We start from the raw sequence: 25,054 nt of genomic DNA, 5'->3' as shown, positions 1-25,054 counted from the left end.
CCTAATCCAGAAGATTCGATATTCGATAGTTAAGTCAATGAGTTTGAAGTCTCGACCGCTAGTATTATTGTTACTAACCTGTAAGAAATTCGTAAAGAAATTTTAAAGGAACTCAAACGTTTGTATAACAAACATTTGAACCTACCATGCAAGCTGTTACCAATTTGTGTGAAGGTTTCTGCGCTCTCCCGACCGAGTTAACACGACATGAAGTAGAACACAACAGTAATGACGTCACGAAACGATAAAGTGAAGTGTAAAACTTCAAAACCTCTTGTGGGTTTCTTCTGTGAAGGCCAACCTTCCGGCACACCGGAGCGTGTGTGGCCACCCGCAGGAATATCTTATAACAAAGATAAATTTCGTGTTTAGAAATTGTACTTTTCGAATTCAAGTTCTCAATGCGGCTTATGTGAAGATTTCTGTCTTTTGGGGCATCGTGTCTTAAAGTATGTTAGAAGTTTGCCGACGTTTCAGAGGTGCTTGCTGCCTCCATCATCTCCCTGTCTGTATTTTCAGAATTGCGTTAACGGAGCTTTTTACATGCTGTGTATTCCACCAGATTGTATCAGTTCAGCGACAAACTTCACACCGTTATCATATGTAAAAATAATTGAGCGTGCAGAAGTAGACTCAACAGTAAACATTCTTATCGACTGAGTACGAGTGTCAAGAACCCGCCGCTGTTGTGTTGTATCAACAATAGATGGCAGGACGGTAAGTATGACGTCTTTGGTCGGAAATTATTTTTGGTTGTATTTGTTTCCTCGTGATCTGTTTTAAATTAAAATTGAAAAAAATAACTTCTGTTTGTAAAAAAGAATACAGTGTGTGTGTGTGTGTGTGTGGTTGGATACTATCATTGCATTGGCCTGATAAAGTTGAATTGAAGGGCTAACTATATATTTTCAGAATGGAAGGAAAATTAAAAAGTGAAAGGTTATCTTACAACATTGCAAATCGGAGTCGATTGGCGAAGCCTGTTTTCATACACTGTAATACAGACGAAACACTTACCCCAACTTCATGCTCTAAAATTGTAACAGAAATTGGGAAATATATCCTTTGCAATAAGTTGATTCCTCATCCTTACTATACATTAGAGAATGCTACAGAAAACTTCGACACTGTAAGTTATAATGTTGTGTGTGTTCATGGTCGTGTATTTTGTCGTTAATGAATGAACTGAATGTGGAAGGTGGGTAGAAATGCAAATTACGATGCAGGTTTCTTAAAATTTACTGAGTATAACCACTGAGAAGCATGTGTGTGGGATGAAATCCCATTCTGGACTTCGAAGATCAAGTTCCATAACCTGTACTGTAAGGTGAGAACAAAAGGGTTATGAAGTATATAGTATGGAAGATGTTGGCTTTGCTTAAGGTTTAGACCTTATGACTGACCTTCATTAAAGTGTGTCATAGTGCTAACAGTAATTTTTGGATTCCAGTTGCGCTAAGGGAATTTACTTGTGTGAATAAAACCAGTTATACATTGGGGAGAGATAAATCAGACCTTGTACTCTATTTGGTGTCACATTTGTGTTAGCTACTCTTCATTTTGTGGCAAAATTTGGACATCTGAGCATGTCTAAATTATTTAGATCATTCAGTTTTTCTAAGACATTAATTTATCTTTATTTCTTTGAATTTTCTCAAAACAAAATAAATGTATTACACCACTATGTTTGTTCATGCACTTTGTTCCATGAAGTTGAAAGTGTCACTTATATAATCCTTTGTTCATGTCATAGTAAGAGGTGTAATGTCTTGCTCATCTTTTAGCGGTCGACGGAGGAACCTGGACACTCGCAGAGAAGAATAGCTGTGCAGATGAAATGACACCACAAGAAGATGGTTGAAGCATACAGAAACTTTGAGAGTATTTTTCAGGTAATAAATCTCAAGAACATTTATTTGGAATATTGTAGATCTAAAATTCTGAATTTACCTGAATCAAAGATAAATTGTAATTTAAGGTATCTCCTTAGAGTAGGTACTGTAAAAGCATTTAAGGAGAAAATACTAACAAAGTGATTTTAAAAAAGCTGTTTTGAACTATGTTCCTATGTTTAAAATATCATTCTTTTAGTCCTTATTTGAGCCATTTCACTTAAACACATGTCTTTGCAGTCTGCTGTGGTAAGATCAATTCTACGATCGCCCTTTGTTTATGCTTAAGCCACTATTTTTGTGTATTAAATGTGGGTCTCTCGCTAAAGTTTCTGATTAAGGACTGGATGACTGGAGTTTGATCACCAGCAAGGACAAAGGATTTTTCTTCCAGCATCTGGATCTATGTCAACTCTGGGATCCACCCAGCCTCCTATCTGTTGAGTACCCAAGATTATTTTCCTGGGGATAATATGTTAGATTTGCAACATTTAATGAAAGCGTGAAGTTTACAGGATTGTCATACCGCCTGTGTCGTGCGTGGAGTTGGATCAGAAGCAAAGTGGAAACAGCATTCATCTGAATTTTATTCGGTATTTCTCCTTTCAGAGCCACGATACCTTAATCAGTGCAGGATTTATTGGACATCTGGGGTTTGACTCCTGATACGAGCAGACAGTTTTCATTTCTAACTTGTCATGGCTCTTCTGGGGCATCGTCTCTAATCCAGATTATACTGGAGTCACAGTCCTCGGCAATAAACCTGACCGCTCACCTCACTCATCACCGTGATGATCGGGGCTGTAAGCTCCTCTGAAAAATCATTTTCTAGTAGACTGTACGGTTCAACAAACTAGAAGACGGTCATCTGGTAAAGTGTGACCAGTTAAATATAACGTGAAAGCTTATAGTTTCCCCTTTCACTTGTTATTTGAAAAAATTGATATTACGAGACTAGTTGGAAATTTCAGTTACGCTGGGCGTGCGACAGTGACACGTGATCAAACGCCAGGCATGCTGTGTATATCAAATAGCATTGAAGGATCAATCTTGAAAATTTTACCAGCCATTTCAATTTTGTCTTATCACTTTTATTTCTCATGAAGGAAATTATCTGTTTCTGTCTTGATTTGAAGAGCAGCTGCTATTTTTAAGCGGTTTAAAACACTAAAGGGCAATTTCCTCATGCATATATCTCAACTCACCGTTTATAATTATCTTTTTCTTTCTTATTCAAAGTTCCAGCTTGCTACTTCTCAATTCATAATATTTTGTCTTCCCGTCTGGTTTCTAAGAACCTGAAGATCAAAATATACAAAATAATTTTGTCTGTTGTTTTATATGGGTGCGAAACATGGTCTCTCACTCTGAGAGAGGAACACTGATTGCAGGTGTTTTGTGTGTTCTTGCTGTATATCCTTCTGTGCTCTAAATGTTTCTCGCTATGTATAATGGCATAGAGGGTGTGTGAGTTTATTGATTCGGTTGTTTGTTCAAGAGCAGGTTACCTGAGGCACTTTGTGCTTGAGACTTACAACTGAGATATATTTTCGACCATCAATAATTCTTTGATCTTCTACGAGGTGCGATCGGAAAGTTTCAGAACTGTGTCAATAGAGGGCGAACCGGATGTAGTACGAGCTTCTGCCGCTAGGGGGTGCGGCCTATATTCATAGTGAATCAGTGTGGCAGCTGGCATCATCGAATTAGCATTTGTTTCTTAGTTACGGGCGTTTTGGTAGTTCATTAAACCGACCCTCCTGCGATTTCGGAATGGCGGATTTTCATGAACAAAGAGTGTGCATCAAATTTTGCCAAAGACTCGCCAAAACGGCTACGGAAATCTGAAATGCTAAAGCAAGCATTTGGGGAGTCCGCAATGGGTCGTGCACAAACGTTTGTGTGGCATTCACGTTTTAAAAATGGCCGAACCTCTGTCGATGATGACGAGCGTTCTGGACGACCATCTTCGAGCACAACGCCCGAAAATGTTACGAAGATTCGGTAGGCCATTCACGAAGATCGACGTCGTACCATCAACGACTTGTGCGATATTGTTGGGATAGGCTATGGGACCTATCAGCTGATTCTAAAGGAAGAACTCCACATGCGACGCATCCTGTCTGAGGACCAGAAGCAGAATCGACTTCTCGTTTGTCAGGAGCTCAAAGATCTTGCAAGAACCGACCCCAACTTCCTTTCTAAGGTTATCACAGGTGATGAAAGCTGGGTTTACGGGTACGATCCGGAAACGAAGCAGCAATCTTCACAATGGAAGAGCCCATCGTCACTACGACCGAAGAAGGCAAGACAGGTCAAGAGCAATGTGAAGTCAATGCTGATCTGTTTTTTCGACCTGGAGGGGATGGTCCATAGGGAGTTTCTTTCTGCAGGTCAGACGGTCAATGCTGAATTTTACTGTGGGGTCCTGAGGAAGTTGCGTGAAGATGTGAGATGGAAGCGGCCGGCAAAGTGGCGCAACCACAACTGGCTGCTGCATCATGACAACGCGCCAGCACACACCGCCCTCAAAGTTCGGTAGTTTTTGGCCTCAAACACCATGGCCGTCATCCCGCACCCTCCTTATTCGCCGGATTTAGCTCCGTGTGACTTCTTCCTCTTCCCAAAGATGAAAATTCAGCTAAAGGGAAGGAGATTTGAGACGATAGAAGAGATTCAGACAGAATCGCAGATGGTGCTTGACAGGCTGACAAAGAAAGATTTCCAGGGATGCTTCCAGGCTTGGCAGCGGCGCTGGGATCGTTGTGTTCACTCCCAGGGGAACTACTTCGAGGGTGATGGATGAATTTAATACCTGAGATAAGTGTACAGGTTTTTATAGGCGCAGTGTGTAAACTTTCCGATCGCACCTCGTATGATTGACTTCAGTCCTTACACGTAAATATTGAATGCCAGTTGTGAACATAATTTTTTGTTTGTATGGTATGAAACATTCTAAACATGTCAAACTTTTCGTTATCTTAGATGCGTAGTCTGTCACAAGATCTCACGGACATGCTGAACCAGTCCATCAGCCCGACTAATATGTACGTGATGCTGAAGAAGAAACGCAGATGAGCTCATATTGGTTTGTACCAAATGATTCCTACAGTCTCCCACTCTGTAGGCAGCAAGCCGTAATTTTTCTGAGTGAACAAGTGGGACAGCGGATCGACAGTTACGCTATTTGCAAGGAAGTCACTGAACCCTGACCTCCAGATAGCATTATGACTGTAGAAGCTGAGACGAACCTCGACGGACAACGGACACTTCAGTTGGAGTTGATTGACGGTCTGCACATCGATCCAAAGGGTACGCAGTGGTTCCAGTCCCGCATCTGTTGGCTTCAGGCACTGTAAGAATAGTGGCTTGTCTGTCTGTAGTAGCTCGTAGACCAGACGTGTTTCAATGTGACAAGTTTTTTATGCGGTCATCGTGAATTTCCATTCCACATGTTTGCTTCTTACGTGGTGTTTGAAAAGTCATGCAAACTGGGGCTGTTAAAGATTTTTTTGTTTGGAAAATTACAGTAACTATTATGATGTTGATATGGTTTTATTTAGTTTGCGAGAGCTTGTTACATGGTGTGACCGCCCGTTCTGGGTTCTTGTGAAATGGAAGGTGTCAATGTCTATTCTGTAAATGTTAACACTATGGATAATAGATAGATGATTGGAATTTTACTTCTAGAATTTATGGGTGTTATGAAGCAAAGGGCAATGAAATCAAGGAGTGTGAGATGGGTTGAACATGTAGTATGCTTTGGGTACAAAATTCTAATTGGAAAATCTGAAAGGAAGAGACCACTTCAGAGATGTAAGCACAGATGTGACAAAAATGAGTGTTTTAATTTGCTAACTGAGAATGATGTGCAATTTATCTTTAGTTTGCTATATTTTATAATTATTAATTTTTGTCTCTTATTGACCTCACCGTATATATCGAGGCATTAGAAAGTAGGCATTGTAAGTTCTTCCCATAATTTCTTATTTGTACATTGGTCTGTGGTATGAAATTTGGTCATCCAAAACCTTAACTACTGTGTTTTTATGTGTTGTGTATTGTGGTATTTTGTCTGTATGGAACTTAGTACTGGTGTTGTCAGTTTGTATAGATGTGGTGTGTCTTCTGTTGTAGCATTCAGTATCATAACATACGTGATCTTCATCATCTTTTCCAAACTGTTGCAGATGCTATTTTATGTTTCAGAAATTCTCTACATCCTCTAAGCAGGTTCATGTAGCCCTAAAGCAGGCTTCGAAAAGATTACGAATGTTGGCCGAAGCTAGCTTTGGGGAGGAACAAGTAATTGCGCTTTTTCTCTCTGTTAGTTTTCGTGAATTAAAATTGTTTCTGTCTTTCTTTTGCTTGATTTCTTTCTTGGTGATATGTTTCTTCTTCGTTCCTTGTTTACTGTAACAAACGCTGTGTATTCAGAATATGAACTGAGTGCTCCAATCTATATTCATCAACTTGAATGCACAGAAAGTATTTTTCTTTTCTCTGCGTATGTGCTGTATGTTCTTGTTTCACACATTATAGACCACGCCATCCTATTAAGTTACATAAATTGTTCCTTCAGGTTCCTTCTTTAAAAGATTTTCCATTTTGACATTCCAGCTGTAATTTGCAGACTTGAAATGAGTGTTGGTTATTACCTTCTTTAACAATGCTGTTTCAAATGCATATGTTATGCAGCATCAGATGAGATGTGAAAATGGCCATGAGTAGTGAATAGGTAAGAACTTGGAAGGAAATAGTTGTGGCTTGTTTCGAGATTTTCTCCAGGCATTTGCCTTTAGGGACTGAGGAAAACCTTGAAAATCCTCAATCAGGTCAGCTTGTAACTCAGCTAAGTTCCAAATGAATGCCAGCCTAGAGTGTCAGTGGTACACCATCTTGCTTGGAACATTTACTGAAACATCAGAGGGTTCATTACAGATTCCACCACGTCTCTAAGATACAGGAAAAAATCGCATATGTTTTTGGATCAATAAGGTGAGTATTTAAGCTATGAGAGGGTTAAAATGGGGCAGGATATTGTCCTACAGCAATGATGAAGACTTAGCAAGAGTTTCCATCAAAATTAACAACACTTTGTTGCAAGTTTTAATGTGGGACTGCAGAAAGATAATGCACTTCTTATATGATCTTGACTGTACTGTGTGTAAGTGTTACTTTCTTCTCTGCTTGTAATGCAGTGTCCTTTGATCAATCTGTATACCACAGAGACTTGTTATTGAGCATGAGCAGAAGTGAATTTGCCTTCATTTATGGCTCCATCGTTAATGCCACTCACTGCTAATTGAGAAGTTTGAGAAGTTTTTGACATGAATACATTAGCCGTATGGTATGCAGCTTCATGTGATTTACACTAATTGATACATTAGTATTTTGTTTTCATTTTGTTTCTTTTTTCAAGTTGATCATGACTTGTTACGACATGGTAGCTTGCATTTAATTTGATGTTGTTATAAATGTTCCTTTATATGGTGCTGATGGCTGCTGAATGGAAACTGGGGGTTCAGTTCCTTGTAGGGGCAGGGATTCTTCTCTTTGCCACAACATTCCACCCAGTCTCCAGTCTCTTGATACCTGGGGCTCTTTTCTCTGGTATAAAACAGTCAAAACATACAGCTGACCACTCGTTCCACGTAGTGCTGAGGTCTAGTCTGTAGATCTTTACTTCCATATCCACTACATCTTCACATGTGGTGGATTGGAACAGAGGCAACTTTGCCTTTACACAGATATGTTTTATATCACACTTTGAAATATACTGGATAGAAAACATCATGTTGATATGCATCAGAAAAAATTGTTTGGCTAATATTACTCTAAAGCTTTGTTAGAAACTGGTTGGTTCTTACACTGTTTAATGATGTTAAGCAGAGATGGCAGAATGAATACGAGCAATAAACTGAAAAGAATGGTAAAGTGATTATTGACTATTGAAAAGTACTGTTCCAGAATTTTACTTACTGGACTGAGGGAAACTATGGAAAACCTGAGAGTGCCATAAGTGATACTTGAACCAGAATGCCTCCCAAACACAAGTGGACAACATGAACATTTAGCCAAACTACTTGGTGTTTTGAGCAGTCCTTTGCCATCTGCAGACTTAAAGTATCTGGAGATGAACAAGTCTTGTTTTGTTTCATACATGCATATAACCCATTGACCTTCATTTCCTCTCCCTTTCTCACTAGTTCAGACATGACAGTGGAGTTAAGTTGCTTTGCCATGTTTGTTTGGAATGTTAAAATTTGTGTAAGGTATTAGGCTGTGTATTGTGGTTATAATGTCTCTAATTATGATTATCAATCTTCATAGCAACTTCGTGCCTCTGCAATGATGAAAGGTTCCATTTGAGGTTTGTGGTCCATTACACAGCAGAAAATAACAAGGATGATGGCCAGTAGAAGAAGCTTGTAGCTTAACATTGGTTCGTTCTTTGTTGAACCAATTAGATAAATCTAATTCTTTTTACTGATCTTACTATGTAATCTTTCTTTTACTTGAAAATGGGAACTCAAGTGGCTTGTGAAATAGATTGGACAGTGGTCTTTATCTAAAGGAAACAGTCCCATGGTGAAGCAAAAATAACATTAGACTGTAAAATTCTTACTTTGTCACAATATTTGTAAGGAAAATTGTGATATCATATTTGAGGTTCTGTAAAGGGAAGTATATATATATATATATATTTTTTATTTTCAGACAGGATTTGTGGAAACACTGAAGCCACAGTATATTCCAGGCCAAGCAATGATGTCTCCTGGTGCATCTTCTGGTTCTAACATAGTCGAAGAGAAGCTTAGCAATTTGCAGAATCAGCAGGAAATTGAGAATCTGAAATGTGAAGTGAGAGACTTACTAGAGAAAATTGAAACATTGAAAGGTATGCATGCATTTATTTTAAGAGTCTCTTGATAGGTATTTGTGTACAGATATAGATTCAAACACTGTAGTATTATAAAAGCGATATTATACTTTGTGACAGCTCCTATTATCCTCTGTGCAGTGATGTGTGTGTGTGTGTACTAAAACTTGTCCAAGTGATTACCACTTGCTGAACTTGTGTAGACTTGATTATGGCTTTGCAGTCTTATTATGTTGATTATATTTGCACAACATTTTTGTAAATTTATGCATAAGGTCCTCTCATCCTTCTCAGATAATTTTAATTACATTAATTATATTCTGGACATAGTGTATTACAGAAAAAATATTTGTGTATGTCTTAGGTTTATATTAACCTGTTGCTTGTAGCATGACATGCATAATTTTTCTAACCGAAGATATTTTCGAATTCTTGAAGAAATAGATTCAGATGTCAGTTTTAGTGTCCTGAGCTAGTAAACGTGGAGCAACTGTTGAAAATCAGCACTAGTGCAGGAAACACGGAATTTATTTAATAATGGTTTATTTAATGATACTGTCAGTATCTCATACTATATATCAACAAATTATAAGAAGTTTAAATGAATGATGAAATGGAAACCACAAGAGGCTTCAGTCAGGATATAGCTGGTTTCCAGGCTGAGATTTGAGCCCATGACTTCCTGAATATGAATCAGGAGTGCTAACCACTTGGCCATGAAATTTGGTCATGGAACTTGGTAACAGAACATTGAAAAGTTAAAATTTTCCAAATTGCCATTATCCATTGTGTAGGCAATAGCACACCACGAAACATCATCGAAGCGAAAATGAACAACATTCAGAGAATGCTTCATTCAAACATCGGCACAATTCTGGCATTACTTCACTCATGAGTTGCTTCGAGACTTTAAATGTGTACATCAGAGATGTATAGGGATCCCCAGAAGCCAAATATCTCAAGGTTATGACTAATCTTGTCTCTGGTTTCACTGAATCTCGAAATTCGCAATTGAACTCCCAACCATTTGCAACAGCACCTCGAAATCAGTTGTCGTCATTCTGGTGAAGTTGCAAAATGGATTGGTCGAACAGGGCCGATAGCATGGCCACCTCGTTCTCCAGATCTGACACCTCTCGATTTTTTCTTATGGGGTTTCATTAAAGATCGTGTGTATGTTCCACCCTTACCTGCCAATCTCACTGAGCTCAAAGCCCGAATCACCGCCTCAGTTGCAGAAGTGACACCGGATATGCTGGATCGTGTTTGGCAAGAAATTTATTTCAGGTGGGACGTCTGCAGTATCACCAATGGCAATCACATCGAAACAAAATGACTATTTCAGGTAAAACTTGATTTGTTTTGCTACAAAATGACACCTCAACCGATTCTGTAAGCCTTCTGAATAAATTTCTATACACTTTCAAAGTTGTAAAGTCCTTTTTGAATCACCCTGTACAATGTTGACGGATGTATCGGTGTCTCAAGTCCCCTGATACAAGTCGCTCAACTTGTATCGCAACACGTGCCCTAGTGCGTACAGTACATCTCCTTCCAGTGGCGAAAGTTGCATTTCTGCATGCTCTTTAGTTTTGGTTACATAAATATATGAAGTCACTAATATTATTTATGTAGTTGAGTGTAATGTTAGCTTCTCAAGAAGAGTGTGCTCCAATGAATTAGTCAGCTGACAGTAAGTTATTCTTTTATACAACCCGTTCTTCAAGTGCCTGAGCACTGCGGGTCCCAAATTTTCGTTGGCTTGATCGGTAGGACTCCTTGGACGAGGGATCGTCCCATCGCAAGGCCTCTACCTGTACACAGGACAGCACAACACAGAAAACCATCCATGGCTTGAGTGGGATTCGAACCCACGGTCCCAGTGACCAAGCGGCCACTGTGACAGCGACAATAAGTTATGTGAAATATATTTAAAAAAATATATTGTAATGTTCTTGATCGGGAGGATATCAAGATGTTGATGATCATGTTTTCCCTGTTTCGTCTTTGCTGGGTTCCTCTGCAGACTTCCAGTGCTCTTCAGTACATTTTCCCTGAACTAAATACGTGAGCACCTTTATACAATTAATATAAGTAAGTTTAAAAAAGAAGAATATCTTTTAAACTAATCTGTCAGTCCTTTAAAAATGATCTTATTGTGGTTAGAATGATTTTTGGTGTATGTTAAAGAGCTTTATAAATTTGTATTCGTATTAGACACCTAGTGTTTCAATAGAATGACAGCTGAGATCTTTAACAGTGAAAATAAATAACTAATAGAACTGCATGCTCTTATCTTTTTTCAGTTCCCAAATTACATTACTATAATCTGAAATTGTAGTTGCAATTTATAAGCTTCACATTTTTGTCTTTCATGTTTGAGATACTGCAGAGAAACTTGAACTCATCTCAGTCATTAAGTGCGTCAAGATACTGTTCCTGGCAGGTGGATGTTTCCTTTTTTCACAGCAGTGACTGTAAGGCTGGCCCAGTAGGAAGCAGAGACTTTCCAGAGCCGTGAAGGCTATTTCCATCTGGTAATGTAGTTAGGAATGCATGAAGCTTTATCTACAGAACTTAACACATATTCATAACTTGGTCTTTACAAATGGGCAGGGATCTAGAAATACAACTGAAATCTGTTAGCATCTCAACACAATCAGTCCACTTGTCCATGGTCTTGCAGTATGCTTCATGTTTTTGTGGACCACCCACTGGCAAATAACAGTTTTTGAATTGAATAAAAACAAGCACTTCCTGGATGTACTCTACTCTTAATGTCATCAAGGACCTAATAGCGGAGGCCGAGAGTACCTCTGAAACATTTAGTCAGTTTATATTAGACTGCATTGTACAACATCCCAGAAGACAAAGTCATCTTCATGCCACTGTGAGAATCTGAAATCTATCATCCAACTTCTCCAAAGCTACAGACCTATTTGATATTATTACGTGATGCTTTTCCTTGTTTATTTATGAGAGTTGTAAACAAGCTTTTTTGTGAGCAATTTAATTTACAGTTCAGTTTAAGGATTTTGGGTTGATTTGACTGAAATGTTTATACTTTTTTAAAGGAACAGCTGAGAAACTTTGTCTTGGTCGGTTTGAGTGCACTGATATTGGTGAAATCCGTTCACTTACAACCATTTTTATAAACGGAATAAGTTTCAAGGATCAGGTTTATAAAATTAAATAATTGTTTCGCTGTGGTGTTCCTCGTTTAGCCGACAGAACTGTAGACAGTGGTAGCTATTGCCTAATTGTTTTATAGTAGTTCCATGTTGGCTCCGGATAGATGGCGCCATAATATATGGTAAATACTTCGAAAGCGTACACAGCTGATCGCGGTTGGTGTATAGTGTTTGAGTTATTTCTGGTCAGTGATTTACAAATCAGATGTAGTTTATTACTGTCGTTATGTTAAAAGCATATTTATCAATATTCACCTTCAGATATTGAGAGTTCTGAAAGAGGTATTGGTAATTTTTTTATTAGGTTATGTCTTTCAAAAGGGATGGTGACGATCTTGATTTGCTTTGCAGTCTGAAGGTATGTGTTTCGCTATAATTAATGCATATGTGATAGTAATATTGTTTCGAACATTTGTCACTGCCAAATCGATAAAAAGCAGTAGTTGAAATGGATTGGACTGTCTACATACAACATCATTACTGAAATGTTTTCCTATGTTTTATAATTCTGATGCAAGACTTTCGAATGTGTAATGTTGTGGCATCGTCGAGTGTGTGAACTGTTATCCAATCACATACCAGATGATGAAGCTATGTTACTAAAGAATGGAAGGTGAGATTGTATGTAAGTGGATGAAGCGAGGTCAGTAACCTCCTGACATACATCTGGGTGGCATTCCGTCGTTTATAGTTTCCTACATACTTGCACTTACACTGCATGTGTTTCAGTTCATGTAAATATGACATGTTGTGTAATTTTCTGACAGTAGTGTGTGCATATACTTGAAAATGTAACTCCTCCTTGTTAGAATAATTAATTATCTAGCTATGTCTGTTTTCCTTTCCATTGTGGTTATCCTGTGTGCTTGCTTGTGTAGGAGGAAGCTGCTTTGAGTTTCTGATTTGGAGTGTGCAAGTGGTGAGTTCTATTTTCTGCTACAAGCAGTGCATTGAACAACTCGGGTAGGGCATTTAAATTAATTTGCAGACGTTTACAGTAAAGTTAATATCTCGGGACTTATTTCACCAAATTCAACAGAATATAGATATAAGTTACAATACAATGAAGCAAAACATAGTGTTATATATTTATATTTTATTGAGTGTTCTGTCTGCCGACAGGTCCATATGAACAGGATCCTTCCATCCTTTTCTCGGACTGGGACCTGTTCATATACGTTCTTGACAGATGATCCAGAAGTGGTTTGCCATTGCCTTCTTCTGTGTGTGAATGGAGTAATTGTTGAGATGCCACGGAGAAACCGGGGAATCCCCCGGAGGAAAACTCCGTGTTGCCTAGACCACGGCCTTGCCCAACACAAGTTATAAATTCGGGCACCGTCGGGAATCGAACCCAAGACCCCAGGATTACAAGGCCAGCATTCTAACCGCTAGACCACCGTAGCCATCGTGTTATGTATAACTGATATAAAGTACCATTAAAATAATAACAATTTGGATACATTCATTACTGTTAGTTATTAATAAATTATGTAATGGGTACATGAAGCGAATGCTCAAAGTACTGGAGAACTTAATGCACACATTCCTTGTATGTTGCAACTTGGGAAGTATTTTACCATCACTATCATCATCATCATGTTTCACAGTTTAGGTGGCTGCCTGTTCCGGTTCTCTCCCTTCCTAGGGCTCTCCCTTCCTTTGGCAGATAGTTTAATGCTTCTCTGGGAAATTTGTCATCTTTAAGTTTTACTGAAGTACTCTGTATTTTTAGTTCCTGTCCGATTTCTTCGCGTCTTCTTTTGTGTTCCTTTCTATAACCCTTTAACTCCTTTTAAAAACCTCATTTCTGAGGCTTGTATTCTACTTCAATCCCTTGCATTTAGTATTCAATTTTCTGAGCCATATAAGAGTGTGGGGGGCTTCCCAAAACTTTGTAAAATTTCAGCTGAGTATCTTTTCTAGTTCTGATTGTTTTCCATGGAATGCTGTAGTTTTGGTTTTAATTAATATTTTCATGTCTTATTCTGAGCATAATTGGTGCAGTTTGAACACAGACCTATGTAAGCTATGTTCTGAAATTTTGTGAGATTACTTGTTTGTCGGCGAAGAACATTGTATTTAAACAAATTCTGTCCTTTAATTTTATTCTTGTTTTTATTTTGGCTCCTCATCTGTATAAATGTTGTATGGAGTTTCAGATAAGCTGCACCCATGTTTAACTCCTTGATTTGTTTGTATTCCATGTGTAATTTGATTTCTTGTCTGTATTATTGCATTTGTTGAATTGCATTATATTCCATAAGTTGTTCCTATTTACACAATCAAATGCTTTATCATAGTCTGTGAGGCCAGGTGTGTTTCCAGGTTGAACTCCTTTCTCTTTTCCAATATTTGTCTTAGTGCGAGAACATCGTCGATACACGATCTGCCTTGCCCAAATGCACTGTCCTAGCAATAATTTATCAGCGACAACTTTGAGTGTGTATGTCTGAATTTGTGTTGAGAAGACTGAGTCATCTGTACTTTTTAGAGAATTAGCTATCTCAATATTTAAAATAATGATATAATTTTTTTCTTTTTAATCAGGGATTTTGCATCTTTCCTGAGTCTTAATTTGAGAGGTTCTCCTTTATACTTGGCTACTTCAGAGTTAATACCATCTGGATGAGTGGTTTTCGGTTTACTCCGGTGCTAATTTTAGTTCTTTTATGGTAATTTGATCAACTTCTTCTACCTGTATCTTTTTTTTCTCTATTGTGGTCTTGTATAGGGGGTCATGCCACAATTTTTTATGATGCTCACATTATTTTTTCAGGTTTATAGTATCTATTTGAGCAGTATCTTTTCCTGTGCTATTCATATGCTTCATTGTTTTGTATGCTATTATTTACCTTCTATGGTTGTCTGTTACTGATAAATCTTTTCCGCGATTCCTTACGAGCTGTTTTCAGAAGGTTTCTCCTCGTTCTTTGCATTCCTTTTGTTTGTTCCATTGGGTTCTATAATTATATCTTGTAGGCTATTTGTCGCTTTGTCTGTCATTTCTCTCCATATTTTTAAGCCTTTTTCATGATGTGTGTTTGTGTGTGGTCCATTCTTTTTAACTCTGTATTGTTCCAAATATTGTCATGCTTTTGAATAAATCTTGTATTCCCTCTTCCTGTAACAGATAGACTTTGTAGACTTCTTTCAACTCTATTCTCTTCCATCTTGCCATTAATTCTACTTCATATTTTGCTAAGTAGTGGATAGACGTCAAGTACGAAGGACTGGTGGAACAAGATTCGTTTCAACTGAAATCCATTTCATGAGGTGGGTGGCGGTGGACTTCATGTTTCATCAGGAAATAGATTAAACAAAATTTTAAATTTCACTCTTAACAGATTTTCTGCCTCAGTACAGAAGAAGCTGGAAATATTTTGTAAGAGTCAGTTTTGATAGATTTTGGAAAATATTGAAAACTGTGGTATCAAGATGAAGGAAGACGAGTTACCTATTCCTTGATACAGGCAGAACAGTTACACAAGAGTGCGTCGTGCTATAATATCAGTCTCCTTCACAGGCAGTCCGTATATTTACATAGGGAGGATGATCTTGCACATATTTCTTTTAAATCTTATGTTAAAATGTATTGAAGTGAAATGCCTACTGTTCAGGCATCTGAACGCTTATATATGAGAAAGAGAGAGACAGAAGTTATTGACCATTCAGTTTAGGTACTGAATTTTAAGAATGTGGAATGTGGAATTACAACCACAGTAATTTTCTTGTTGTTTTGTTAAATTGTGTATGGTTTGAGTGATGGAACAGCAAACCTTTGCACAGTAGTGTGATTTAACATTATAGGCCTGCATATACAAAATGTTTATATATATATATATATATTTTATGTGTGTATATACGAGTGTTCCTAAGCAGCAGAAATTTTTTGCCCCTCTTGTTTCGGCTAATTCCCATATCATGTGAGGGCTGGAGGGGAGGAAGTTGTAATTCAAGAGTACTTGGAGGGACTGAGTGAAGTCAAAACAGTTTTTTTGTTTTTTATCATTGCAATGATCAAGATCCAAACTGTATCTACCTGTCATCTGACAAAATGTTTGGTGGAAGTATATGAATATTCACACACTGTCTTGTCATGTAATCTCACATTTAGTGTGATGGTTTCTCATTTATTATATGAGGCAAAAATTAAATGATTAAATATGCTGACGCGTAATTATTTGATTTGGAATCAGCAGTAATAATGATACAACATACTTTATACTCACTTTGAGTATGCAGTAAGTGAATACATTCTGTTTTGAAATCCTCCCTGGAAGCCCATTTGCAAAACATATAAACATTAAAATTGATCATGAAGAACTAGGCAGTCCATTGTAAATTTCTTGATTGAATAATTGAGTTTTATCCACTGCTCAAGGAAATCCATGCACAATGGAGTTAATTACGTGGCTCTAATCTGTGGTAGCAACTCCTAAAGGAAAAGTTAACATGAGTATCAAAATCTTCCCATATTTATGAGCACATAATTCCTTTTAATCATAATAGATGTTACAAAATGTTACCAAGTCACTGACCCTTCTGGACCAATCACGAAGTGGCTATTGATTCAGCTGAACCAGAACTAAAGTGTGTTTTGCTGTTAAAGATTCATGGAATAAGGGGCATGTTTCTGTTTGTAATTTTCCCTTTACGTTTATAAGGTGTGGGTTTCCACAGTATTGCTGACAGTTATGTCTTATTTCTTAATTGAAAGGTTATTCTTTGTCCTTTGCAAGATGCTAAGTTTGATTTTATTGTGAAAGCTGAATTTATAACATGATTTGAGACACAATTATCTTGTTTTTGTGTGTGTGTATATGTTCCTTGCAGCATGTAATGGAAATCTGTAAAAAAAAGTGTTTTGCACATGGATGCATGTGTAACTGTAGGCAGCAAGCGTCAAATTTTTCAGATTTCCTATGAATCCTTGGTTCTTTTTTATTCAGTCACATAATGCCCTTATTTTGTAACATTTATGGATATATTAAAGATACAAGGAGGTGGAAGAGAAAATACTGCATTCTTTGTAAATGTGAAATTTACATTTACTGAATGTCATTCAGACTGTCTCAATGAAAACAGCCACAAAAAACTGATTATAAGTCCATAGAATTTGTCTCATACTGTAAATTTGTCAAGAATTCAAGGTGACAAAAGTATCACAATTGATAATATTTTTGTGGATAATATAAAACTAAGCTCATCTACATTTACCATAATAAATTCATCAACTACTATAGTACATTTGAAACAGAGAACTGTAAAAATAATGACAGTCGTTCAGTTTCAAATTCTACTAAAAAACTAAACTTGGTAAAACTGTTGAAAAAAAAGACAGTTATACCAAGAATAAGTTTAATTCATTTTGTTATAAAGAGGGCTGTCTTCTGGGTTATTTCACTGTGTAATCTGGTAGAATGGTGCAACAACCTAGAAATGGCCATTTCATGTTACCACCATGAGAACCTGACATCTCACTGATTTACGTATACTTTTCTGCAGTATTTGAAGCCAGTTTTCTGATTAAATATTAAAGTATGCACAAGATAATGGACTGGATTACATAATAGAAATGTAAAAAGAGCCTATTATATCTACAACAGGAACACTAATGATCCAATAATAACCAGTGTAAAATCCTTAATAAAGCTAAAAAAGGGAAAAAAATTTTATAGTAGACTTAGAGCAAGGTATAATCATAAAATAAAAACAGCATGTAACTTGGTAAAGTAGGAAACAGAACAAATACATTAACTGAACATATGCCCTCTTATTATAAACTAAAAAGTTAAAAGGGTCCAGAAAAGATGCTGATGCCTTCAGTAGTTTCTTTCTAACAATAGCAGAAAGATAAGTTTACATGAATTAGGAAAAGAATATGCGATTTCATTTTTAACATTTATTTCCAATAAATTCCTTGGTTTAAAAATGATGCCAACAACTGAATCTGAAGTTAAATGGAAATATAATTCCTTAAAAAAATCGTCAGCTTGTGACGAAATAACAAATAAAATTGTGACAACTCATTCTCATCTAATTAATCACTCATTGAGTAAACACTCCTTTATTTCCTACATAGTTTAACTAATGATACCATCTCCAATTATTTTCCATTTCGTCCATTCTTTTTGCATGTGGTTTCCATAGTTCGTTGATTCTGTTTAAATTTGATAAGTGCATTAGAAATTAAGATGTAATTTCGTTTGTGGCCTAAGTAGTATACAAACTGCAGTTCTCATGAATTTCACTTTGTATTGTGGATTAGTCAAAATCGTGTGTGTGTAAGAAATAGCAGGTCTTTTAATCAACTGAGCTAATGTAGCCACCAACCGTGACACCAATAACTGATAGTTGGCAGACATGGAATTGCAGATAGTAATATATCGTGTAAGGATGTTGGTAAGTAAGTGGAAGAGAGAGTTATTCAAGATGTCGAGGAAAAGAGGCTAGTTCCGTGTTAAATGGACAGTTAAGTGGTGTGTACGAGTGACTTCGTTATATAATACCAGCAATTTAATGTTTTTTTAGGTGCTTTGTTGCTTGTCATTAGAGACAATTCTCATTATGTGATGTATACATGTTACCGTAACAAGTTTGGCGCCAATTGTGTTCACAAACTGACAAAAGAGAAACTCAAGAGAATAAGTAGCTCGTGAATTATAAAAGATTGAACTCATATTCAACATGCCAAAAACAAAACTGAAACCTTTATACATTGGCAAATCAATTTCAGATTTGGAAGTTTTGTACAACTTTTATGAATTTATTACAGGAAAAAAGCAATGATATAAGTAAATTTGATGATATACATTATGGGTTTTAACGTTAGAAATAGAAGGATTAGTATGTGAAATGATGTTCACTCTTCATTTTGTAGGCTTTGCAATTCAGCCAAAAAGTTGCTTGACACAGGAAAATAATGTAGGCGTTCTGGTGATCAGGAATGAGATACATTCATTACGTGTTATATCTCATCGTGGTGACCGTGATTCAGAAATCATATGAATATCAGAAGGAAAACGGCGATTTAAATAACGAGCTTGGTTCACAGAATATAAAAACTGCAGTGGATTTTGCAGAGAAGCTTGCCAACAGTTTGGAACAAAGATGAATGTAATATTTGTATTATTTACATTAGTTTTGTTTTCCTTTTAATGTGTGACTTCTTCTTCTTCCCTAGCTCTGCAGTCTGACATTTACATGATGTGTGGGTACATTTTTTCTGCATTGCAGTTGTAAGTTAGGTTAAGTTAATTTTTTGTTTAATTATGTCTGATTTATGGTGATTTTGAAACTCCTTTAAACAGGATCTGTCAACATTTGCATTCAATTTTAGAGACTGTAGTAACAGTACACAAGCATTTTCAGTATTTTCCATTTTGCTTTATAATAGGATTCTGAGAACATGCTGACTTAGTGAGCTGGGGGTAGCCCTTTCAAGATACTGTCTGACTATCGACTGAACGATGGGTTTGATCCCCAGCAGGGTCCATTCAGTTCAGCTCTTGTATCCACCCAGTCTCATTGTGCACATATTCAGTTTTGGTGTTGAGAACTTTCCTCCATCTGACATTCCCTTCTCTGTGCATTTGGCTCACATGCTCCAGAGCTTAGTGGTGCTAACATATGACAATTGCCTGAAAGAATGACTGCTGAATAGAACAATAACCATGCAAATAAAAGAAAGATTCATGACAGAAGTTTGATGTCACCAGTGCCATTTTTAATTGTAATCCCCCCACTTAGTGTATGTTAAGTATATATAGTGTACTCGTAGCAGCATGGCGACTGTCAATTTGATATCAAGAATGGTTGAGAGCACTTATGGTTAATATTTAATTTTGTTTCCATGTACTTGTTGAAGATGTGATATTGAGTGGAGTAGAGTAAAACTGATGAACTATCCATGCCCATTAATAATACGTACTCATCACATATTCTATGTTTAACTGAACACCATATGAAACTACCAGAGACCTTACAAGTCAATCTTGAAAATTATATTTTAGGTGCCAGTCACTGTAGACAGAATATGGCAAAAGGAGGAGTGAGTATTTTTGTCAGAAATAATCTAAAATGTAGTCAGTTAAATGTTCTGCATCACTGCAAAGACTGTGTTGTGCAATTGTAATCTAAACTCTCCAACTTTTTTTATCTTTATAAACCTACAGCAGAATTTGTCATTTGTGGCAACATTAATATTAATAATCGTACCGAAAGTTACCACAATCATCTTTCAATCTCATCTCAGTAGTTAATTTCTCCACAAGAATTCAAAATTACTCCAGTCCTGTTATAGACAGTTTTTTTTACAGACATTTCTAGAAAAGATCATACTTGTATTGGACCAGTGATAAATGGGATATCTGATCATAATTCACAATTTCTGGTTATAAAAATATAGAATCAGTCTCCAATTACAATTACAGGAAATGAATCAGACGTCAGTCAAGACACTAACTAACTGACTGACTTCCTGGTAGCAGAACTCGCAGGTCCAACACCGACAGCACCAAAGCCTGCCACCGGCCACAATCCTGAGCAAACTCCAGCCATTTACAATCCTCACAGCCAACTTGCCTAAGATCGGATACGCTATTAAAGAATTTATAACACGTCTAAGTAATGAGAAGAAGGACTCGGTATTAAACAGTCATGATGTAGGGTCAAAATTTGACGGATTTCAAAATATCTTCTTAACAATTTTTGAAACAAGTTTCTTGACTAAAACAGTGAAAATGATATCTGAAAATAATAAATAAAGGCATCAAAACATCTCGGAAACATAAATTAGATCTTACCTACATTGGCAGTCTAGTGACGACCAAATAATGACAATTCACTATGGGTTTTATTGCGAGATAATCAAGGCATTAAAGAGGCTAAACAGATGCATTACAACAAACAGATACTAACATCGACCAGACTACACAGCGCAACAACCCAGAAGACGGAAATCTTCATACCCACTGCTGTGAGAACCTCGAGTCTTACATAAACAGATACTAAGTCAAATAATAAAATTAAAGCAGTCTGGAAAATACTAAGGAAGGAAACTGAACAGAAGAAGTAACCCCATTAATAAAGAGAAATGATAATGCAATAAAAAATTCTAAACTCTTAGCAGATCATTTTAATACTTACTTCGTAAAAATTGTAGAAAGAATGAACAATGACGCTACAGCATAGCAACAAAAGACACAATTAAGTACCTTACTCAAGCTTTATTAACTCATTATCGTGTATTTATTGTACACCTAGTTATTAATTTTAATTTTAATTTTAGCCAACCAACTAAATATGATTTGCGTACCAGATAATGTTTTATGTTCACACAAAGTTTCAGATGCATGTTTTGTATAAAATGGTTGTGTAGAGTTGCCTGATGGTGGACTACGTGTTGTATTTCTCTCAGTCCTATAAATGTAAAGTGTATTCAGTTAAATTGGTAACAGTTACTGAATGAGCAACAGAACATTGAAGACAAAGAGAAAAGAAGGCAAGGTAAGTTGGAAAAAGCAACTGAAGATGCCAGTCTATCCAATGGAAATTTGCGGCATTGCATATTATTCTGATGAATTAAATTTAGTGTCTGGAAATTTAAACTTACTAAAATGGCTCTTATGAATACAGAAATGAACCTGCGGATTCTACAGGAGGCTGAGAATTTTTTGCCAGCATTTAACTCGTGACTCTGCTTTATGAAATTAATTGTCCAATGTTAAGAAAGCGATTGAAACGGTACAGTTTAAACTATCTGACTTATACTAGCAACTAAATGTGCTTAGAGTACATTTGCAGAAAAGTCTGTAGAATGATTTGGACCACAATCATCAAATTTCTGTGCTTATCATTGTTGTGCTTTCCTATGGTTATCGCCAAACCGATCTCCTGTGCGTGCATTCCGTGTGGTTTCCCCAGTTTTAATTTGATTTATTGGAAACTTGCATATCTGCATGATACATGTTGCACTAATGTACCAGTTTATTGTCTGTGGCTTGACATGGAAAAGTAAGAACACGTAGAAGAAGGGATCTCCCAATGGAAGTGTGTGACCTGTCCTCTCTTCTGTGATAGCTTAATGAGTGAGTGTCAGGCTTTGGAGGGTTCAGTTCCTGGCAGAATATTTCTCTTCATTGCTGCATTCATGGGGCCAACCTAGTAACCTCGAGGACAGACCAAGGGTTGTACAAAGTAATGATTAAGTGGGATTTGAGCTTTTCCTGGTGGTGAGTCTTCTGGTTCGTAGAGCTGCGTAGTCTGGTGGAAGTGCGCCGACATTTCAGAGATCTTGCTGCCTCCATCATCAGGGTGATTGTTGCTTTCTTGAGCAGAGCTTCTGCTAATGTTTTATTAAATGTTTGTCCTCCGTGTGGAAGTGTAATTAGTTTCTTCAGCATTTGTACCCAAATTAACCTCAGTCCCACACAAATCTCATTTGTCTGAAAGTGTGTTGACTTTTGTTTTAATATTTTCTTAACTCGGTTACCATTGGCAAGATAAAGTAGTTTAATATGTTATTACTTGCAGTAATTGATTAAAGTTTACAATTTATGAGCAGTTTGAAAGGCGCACTCCCATCTTGTGGGCTTTATGCAACCCTCTGAGTCACTGACATGAATTTTGACTTCACAAAACCTGGATTATGATGAAGCAACGTTGTTTGAATTTGCTGAACATGTTTTATGGTATAATGCTTACTTAACACATGCAGAATATTATGGTTGAGTGGTTAGCACTCCCGCTTAAGCAGAATGCACCAGAAAGATTTAGAACCAGCATCTTGCACTCGTAGAACTAAACTTACACCACAGAAAGTTCTCACTATGATTTTTATGTGAGTTTATGTTGATATAAGAATTACAACGAATATTAAGACTCGCTGAATATTGCGTTACTGTGTTGTTCGGTTTGATTAGTTTGATTAAAACATTTTCGCCCATTGTGTAAGTCGTTTTGTGTAACGTACTGGCTTGCATATAAAATCGATTGTAACTATCGATAGAAAGTGGAAATGTTACTGGCACACGAGGTATGCAAACATCGTCGAAGTTTGTTCGCAAGGCGCATGCGTGATCAGGGTTTCGACGGACGAACGAACACGAAAATTGATTTCTCTGTCCCTTTTAGAGTTACGCTCTTCTTGCATGAGAATTCATTATTACACGTCATTACCCAAAGGTAGAAAACAAGGGAAGGCCAGAGACAAATGGAGAAAAATTCACAATGAAGAACTTGATGGATTTTACTGTTAAAAATAGTTGTATTAGGACGATTAGTTCAATGTTACTGAAATTGTTAAGTCATGTAGCATGCATGAGCGAGGCGAGATATTTGTACAGCATTTTGGTGTGAAGCCTGAAGGGGCGAGGTAACCCGGACGCCTTGGCATAGATGTGAATATAATATTAAAATGGATCTTACTGGAATAAGATGTGGACTGGATTTATCTGGCCGAAGACATTTACAATGACGGTCTCTTTTGAAGACTGTGATACAATTTGGGATTTTGCGTTTAAGTGGACGGATATTTGACTAGCTGAGCGACCATCAGCGTCGCGGATTAATCTCTTGGCCAGTTCCTTCGTTTTGTCTGACGTCCTTTGGCGTCTCCGCCCTTCGGCTTGTGTCGACAGAAGGTCCTGGGTGTCGCGTTCTCAGGCGTTCTTTGCGAGTGTACGAACCACTGCTTTTGCGAGGCTTTTAAAGTTGTGTCTATGTTCGTAATTCTCCTCGCGCGTCTTTAAATACTTGCGTGCAGTTAATTACAAAGATGTAATTATGCCAATTAACTTTGTCACGTATAAACATTAATAATCTTTTTCCTTCAATCTTGATACCAGATTCTGATTTAAGCCTCGTAACTGAGAACTCGTGCAATGAAAACTGATAGAACAGGAAGCGGAAAGAATTTTTAAGTAGGCCTTGGCTTCCGAAATGAGCTCTAATAGCTAATAGACTATGTAAACCATGATTTATTCTTGCCATAAATAAGGCAGTCAATAATTTTGGTGCCTGCCGGCTGTTTCGTTTTGTTCCCATGTATTTTTTACCATGGAGCAGAGTCCTTGAGAATCTAAGAGTACTCCAAACTAGCGAAACAGAGTTCCTTGCATTTTATGGACCGAGACGTTTCATTATCGTGTTCGAGATAGCCCGCCATCGTCCCTGTCCTGAGCCTCGTTAATTCGAGAAGAATTTTGCCCCTCGTAGATGGTCACAGGTCACATTGTTCCGATGCCCATGTTCTTGACTTCACTGCAGAGAAGGTTGTCAGCACTGCATCTTCCAAATCACACGACGTATTGTTTGCAAATGATATTTTATCAAGCTAACCAACTATGTGGCTTACGGAACCCAAAGGTTCATCATCGAATTAACCAAAGCCCTGTCCTGGGCCAACAAAATCCAGTCTTCTTCAACTCCTGTCTCCCATAGATCCCGCCTGCCATCATCTAAACATCGCAATAAGTGGATAGTAATATTTTTAATAATGATCCCCGACGGGGGCAGAGGATTTTTCGTCTAGCCTCTGCGTCCAGACCGGCTCTGGGGCCCACCACCCTCCTTTGCAATGGGTCCCGGGATCCTTTCCTGGGGGTAAGGCGCGACCGTGTCGTATCCCTGGCAGGGAATCGATGGACCCTTGACTCTCCGCGTCAGGATACGAACTGAAGATTAGCCGAGCAGTTGCTAATTTAATCAGGTGGCCTCGGAGCTACTGAGCAAGGCAGCGTTTAAGGGCGAAAGCCCAAGAACAATCTTCAATCGATTCCTTTATTACGAATTATTAAAATGAAGAAGGTGACACAGATTTCCTGGGATTTTTTCCTGTACTCAGTGGGTCCAGATTTGGGTCTGAACAGGGCGGCCAAGAGAGAAACCACTGTTTCTTCCGGAATACGAACACCGGTCGTCCAATCCGTAGCCGGTCACTGCGCTGACTGCTTCGCTCCTAAGCGTTTCATACTAATATTTGTATAGAAGTCACGAAAACTTGTAATTTATTTTGATTCTACAGATTAATCATGTGGTCAGATTTTACTGCGTTCCATCTGAAAACTCCCCCAAAGTCCACGACG

General features: G+C 37.5%; 1 protein-coding gene across 27 annotated transcripts; it reads left to right on the top strand.

The window, feature by feature from the left end:
- Positions 1 to 719: 719 nt before the first annotated feature.
- Positions 720 to 23,390, top strand: LOC147871626 (dynactin subunit 1-like). Of its 27 annotated transcripts, none has more exons than XR_015538549.1 (6): positions 723 to 1,327; positions 1,785 to 1,892; positions 4,878 to 5,247; positions 8,613 to 18,448; positions 19,153 to 19,179; positions 20,402 to 23,390. XR_015538549.1 is itself a non-coding variant. In XM_087360573.1 (5 exons), exons 4-5 carry the CDS (start codon positions 8,661 to 8,663, stop codon positions 10,659 to 10,661), a joined length of 246 nt encoding a protein of 81 aa, XP_087216699.1. In that variant the 5' UTR covers positions 727 to 1,327; positions 1,785 to 1,892; positions 4,878 to 5,247; positions 8,613 to 8,660; the 3' UTR covers positions 10,662 to 13,434. The 27 variants fall into 27 exon arrangements, 5 of the variants coding, with proteins under 5 accessions (XP_087216697.1, XP_087216695.1, XP_087216698.1 ...); XR_015538548.1 differs by having other exon boundaries at positions 19,153 to 19,207; XR_015538559.1 differs by lacking the exons at positions 19,153 to 19,179; positions 20,402 to 23,390 and having other exon boundaries at positions 8,613 to 12,324; positions 12,845 to 12,885; positions 13,089 to 13,434.
- The last annotated feature ends 1,664 nt before the right edge of the window (positions 23,391 to 25,054 follow it).

The sequence above is a fragment of the Zootermopsis nevadensis genome, unplaced genomic scaffold, assembly GCF_977971745.1.
Source record: "Zootermopsis nevadensis isolate Lab colony 2312 unplaced genomic scaffold, Znev_1.0 Znev_ptg000045l, whole genome shotgun sequence".
NCBI lineage: Eukaryota > Metazoa > Arthropoda > Insecta > Blattodea > Termopsidae > Zootermopsis > Zootermopsis nevadensis.
This window is presented reverse-complemented; position numbering and strand designations above follow the sequence as displayed.

Coding starts and splice junctions, on each gene's coding strand:
- LOC147871626 (XM_087360571.1), top strand. CDS start 1,854: ATGGTTGAAGCATACAGAAACTTTGAGAGTATTTTTCAG. Junction 1,893..8,612: donor ACTTTGAGAGTATTTTTCAG/GTAATAAATCTC, acceptor TTTTATTTTCAG/ACAGGATTTGTGGAAACACT. Junction 8,794..10,548: donor GAAAATTGAAACATTGAAAG/GTATGCATGCAT, acceptor CTTGATCGGTAG/GACTCCTTGGACGAGGGATC.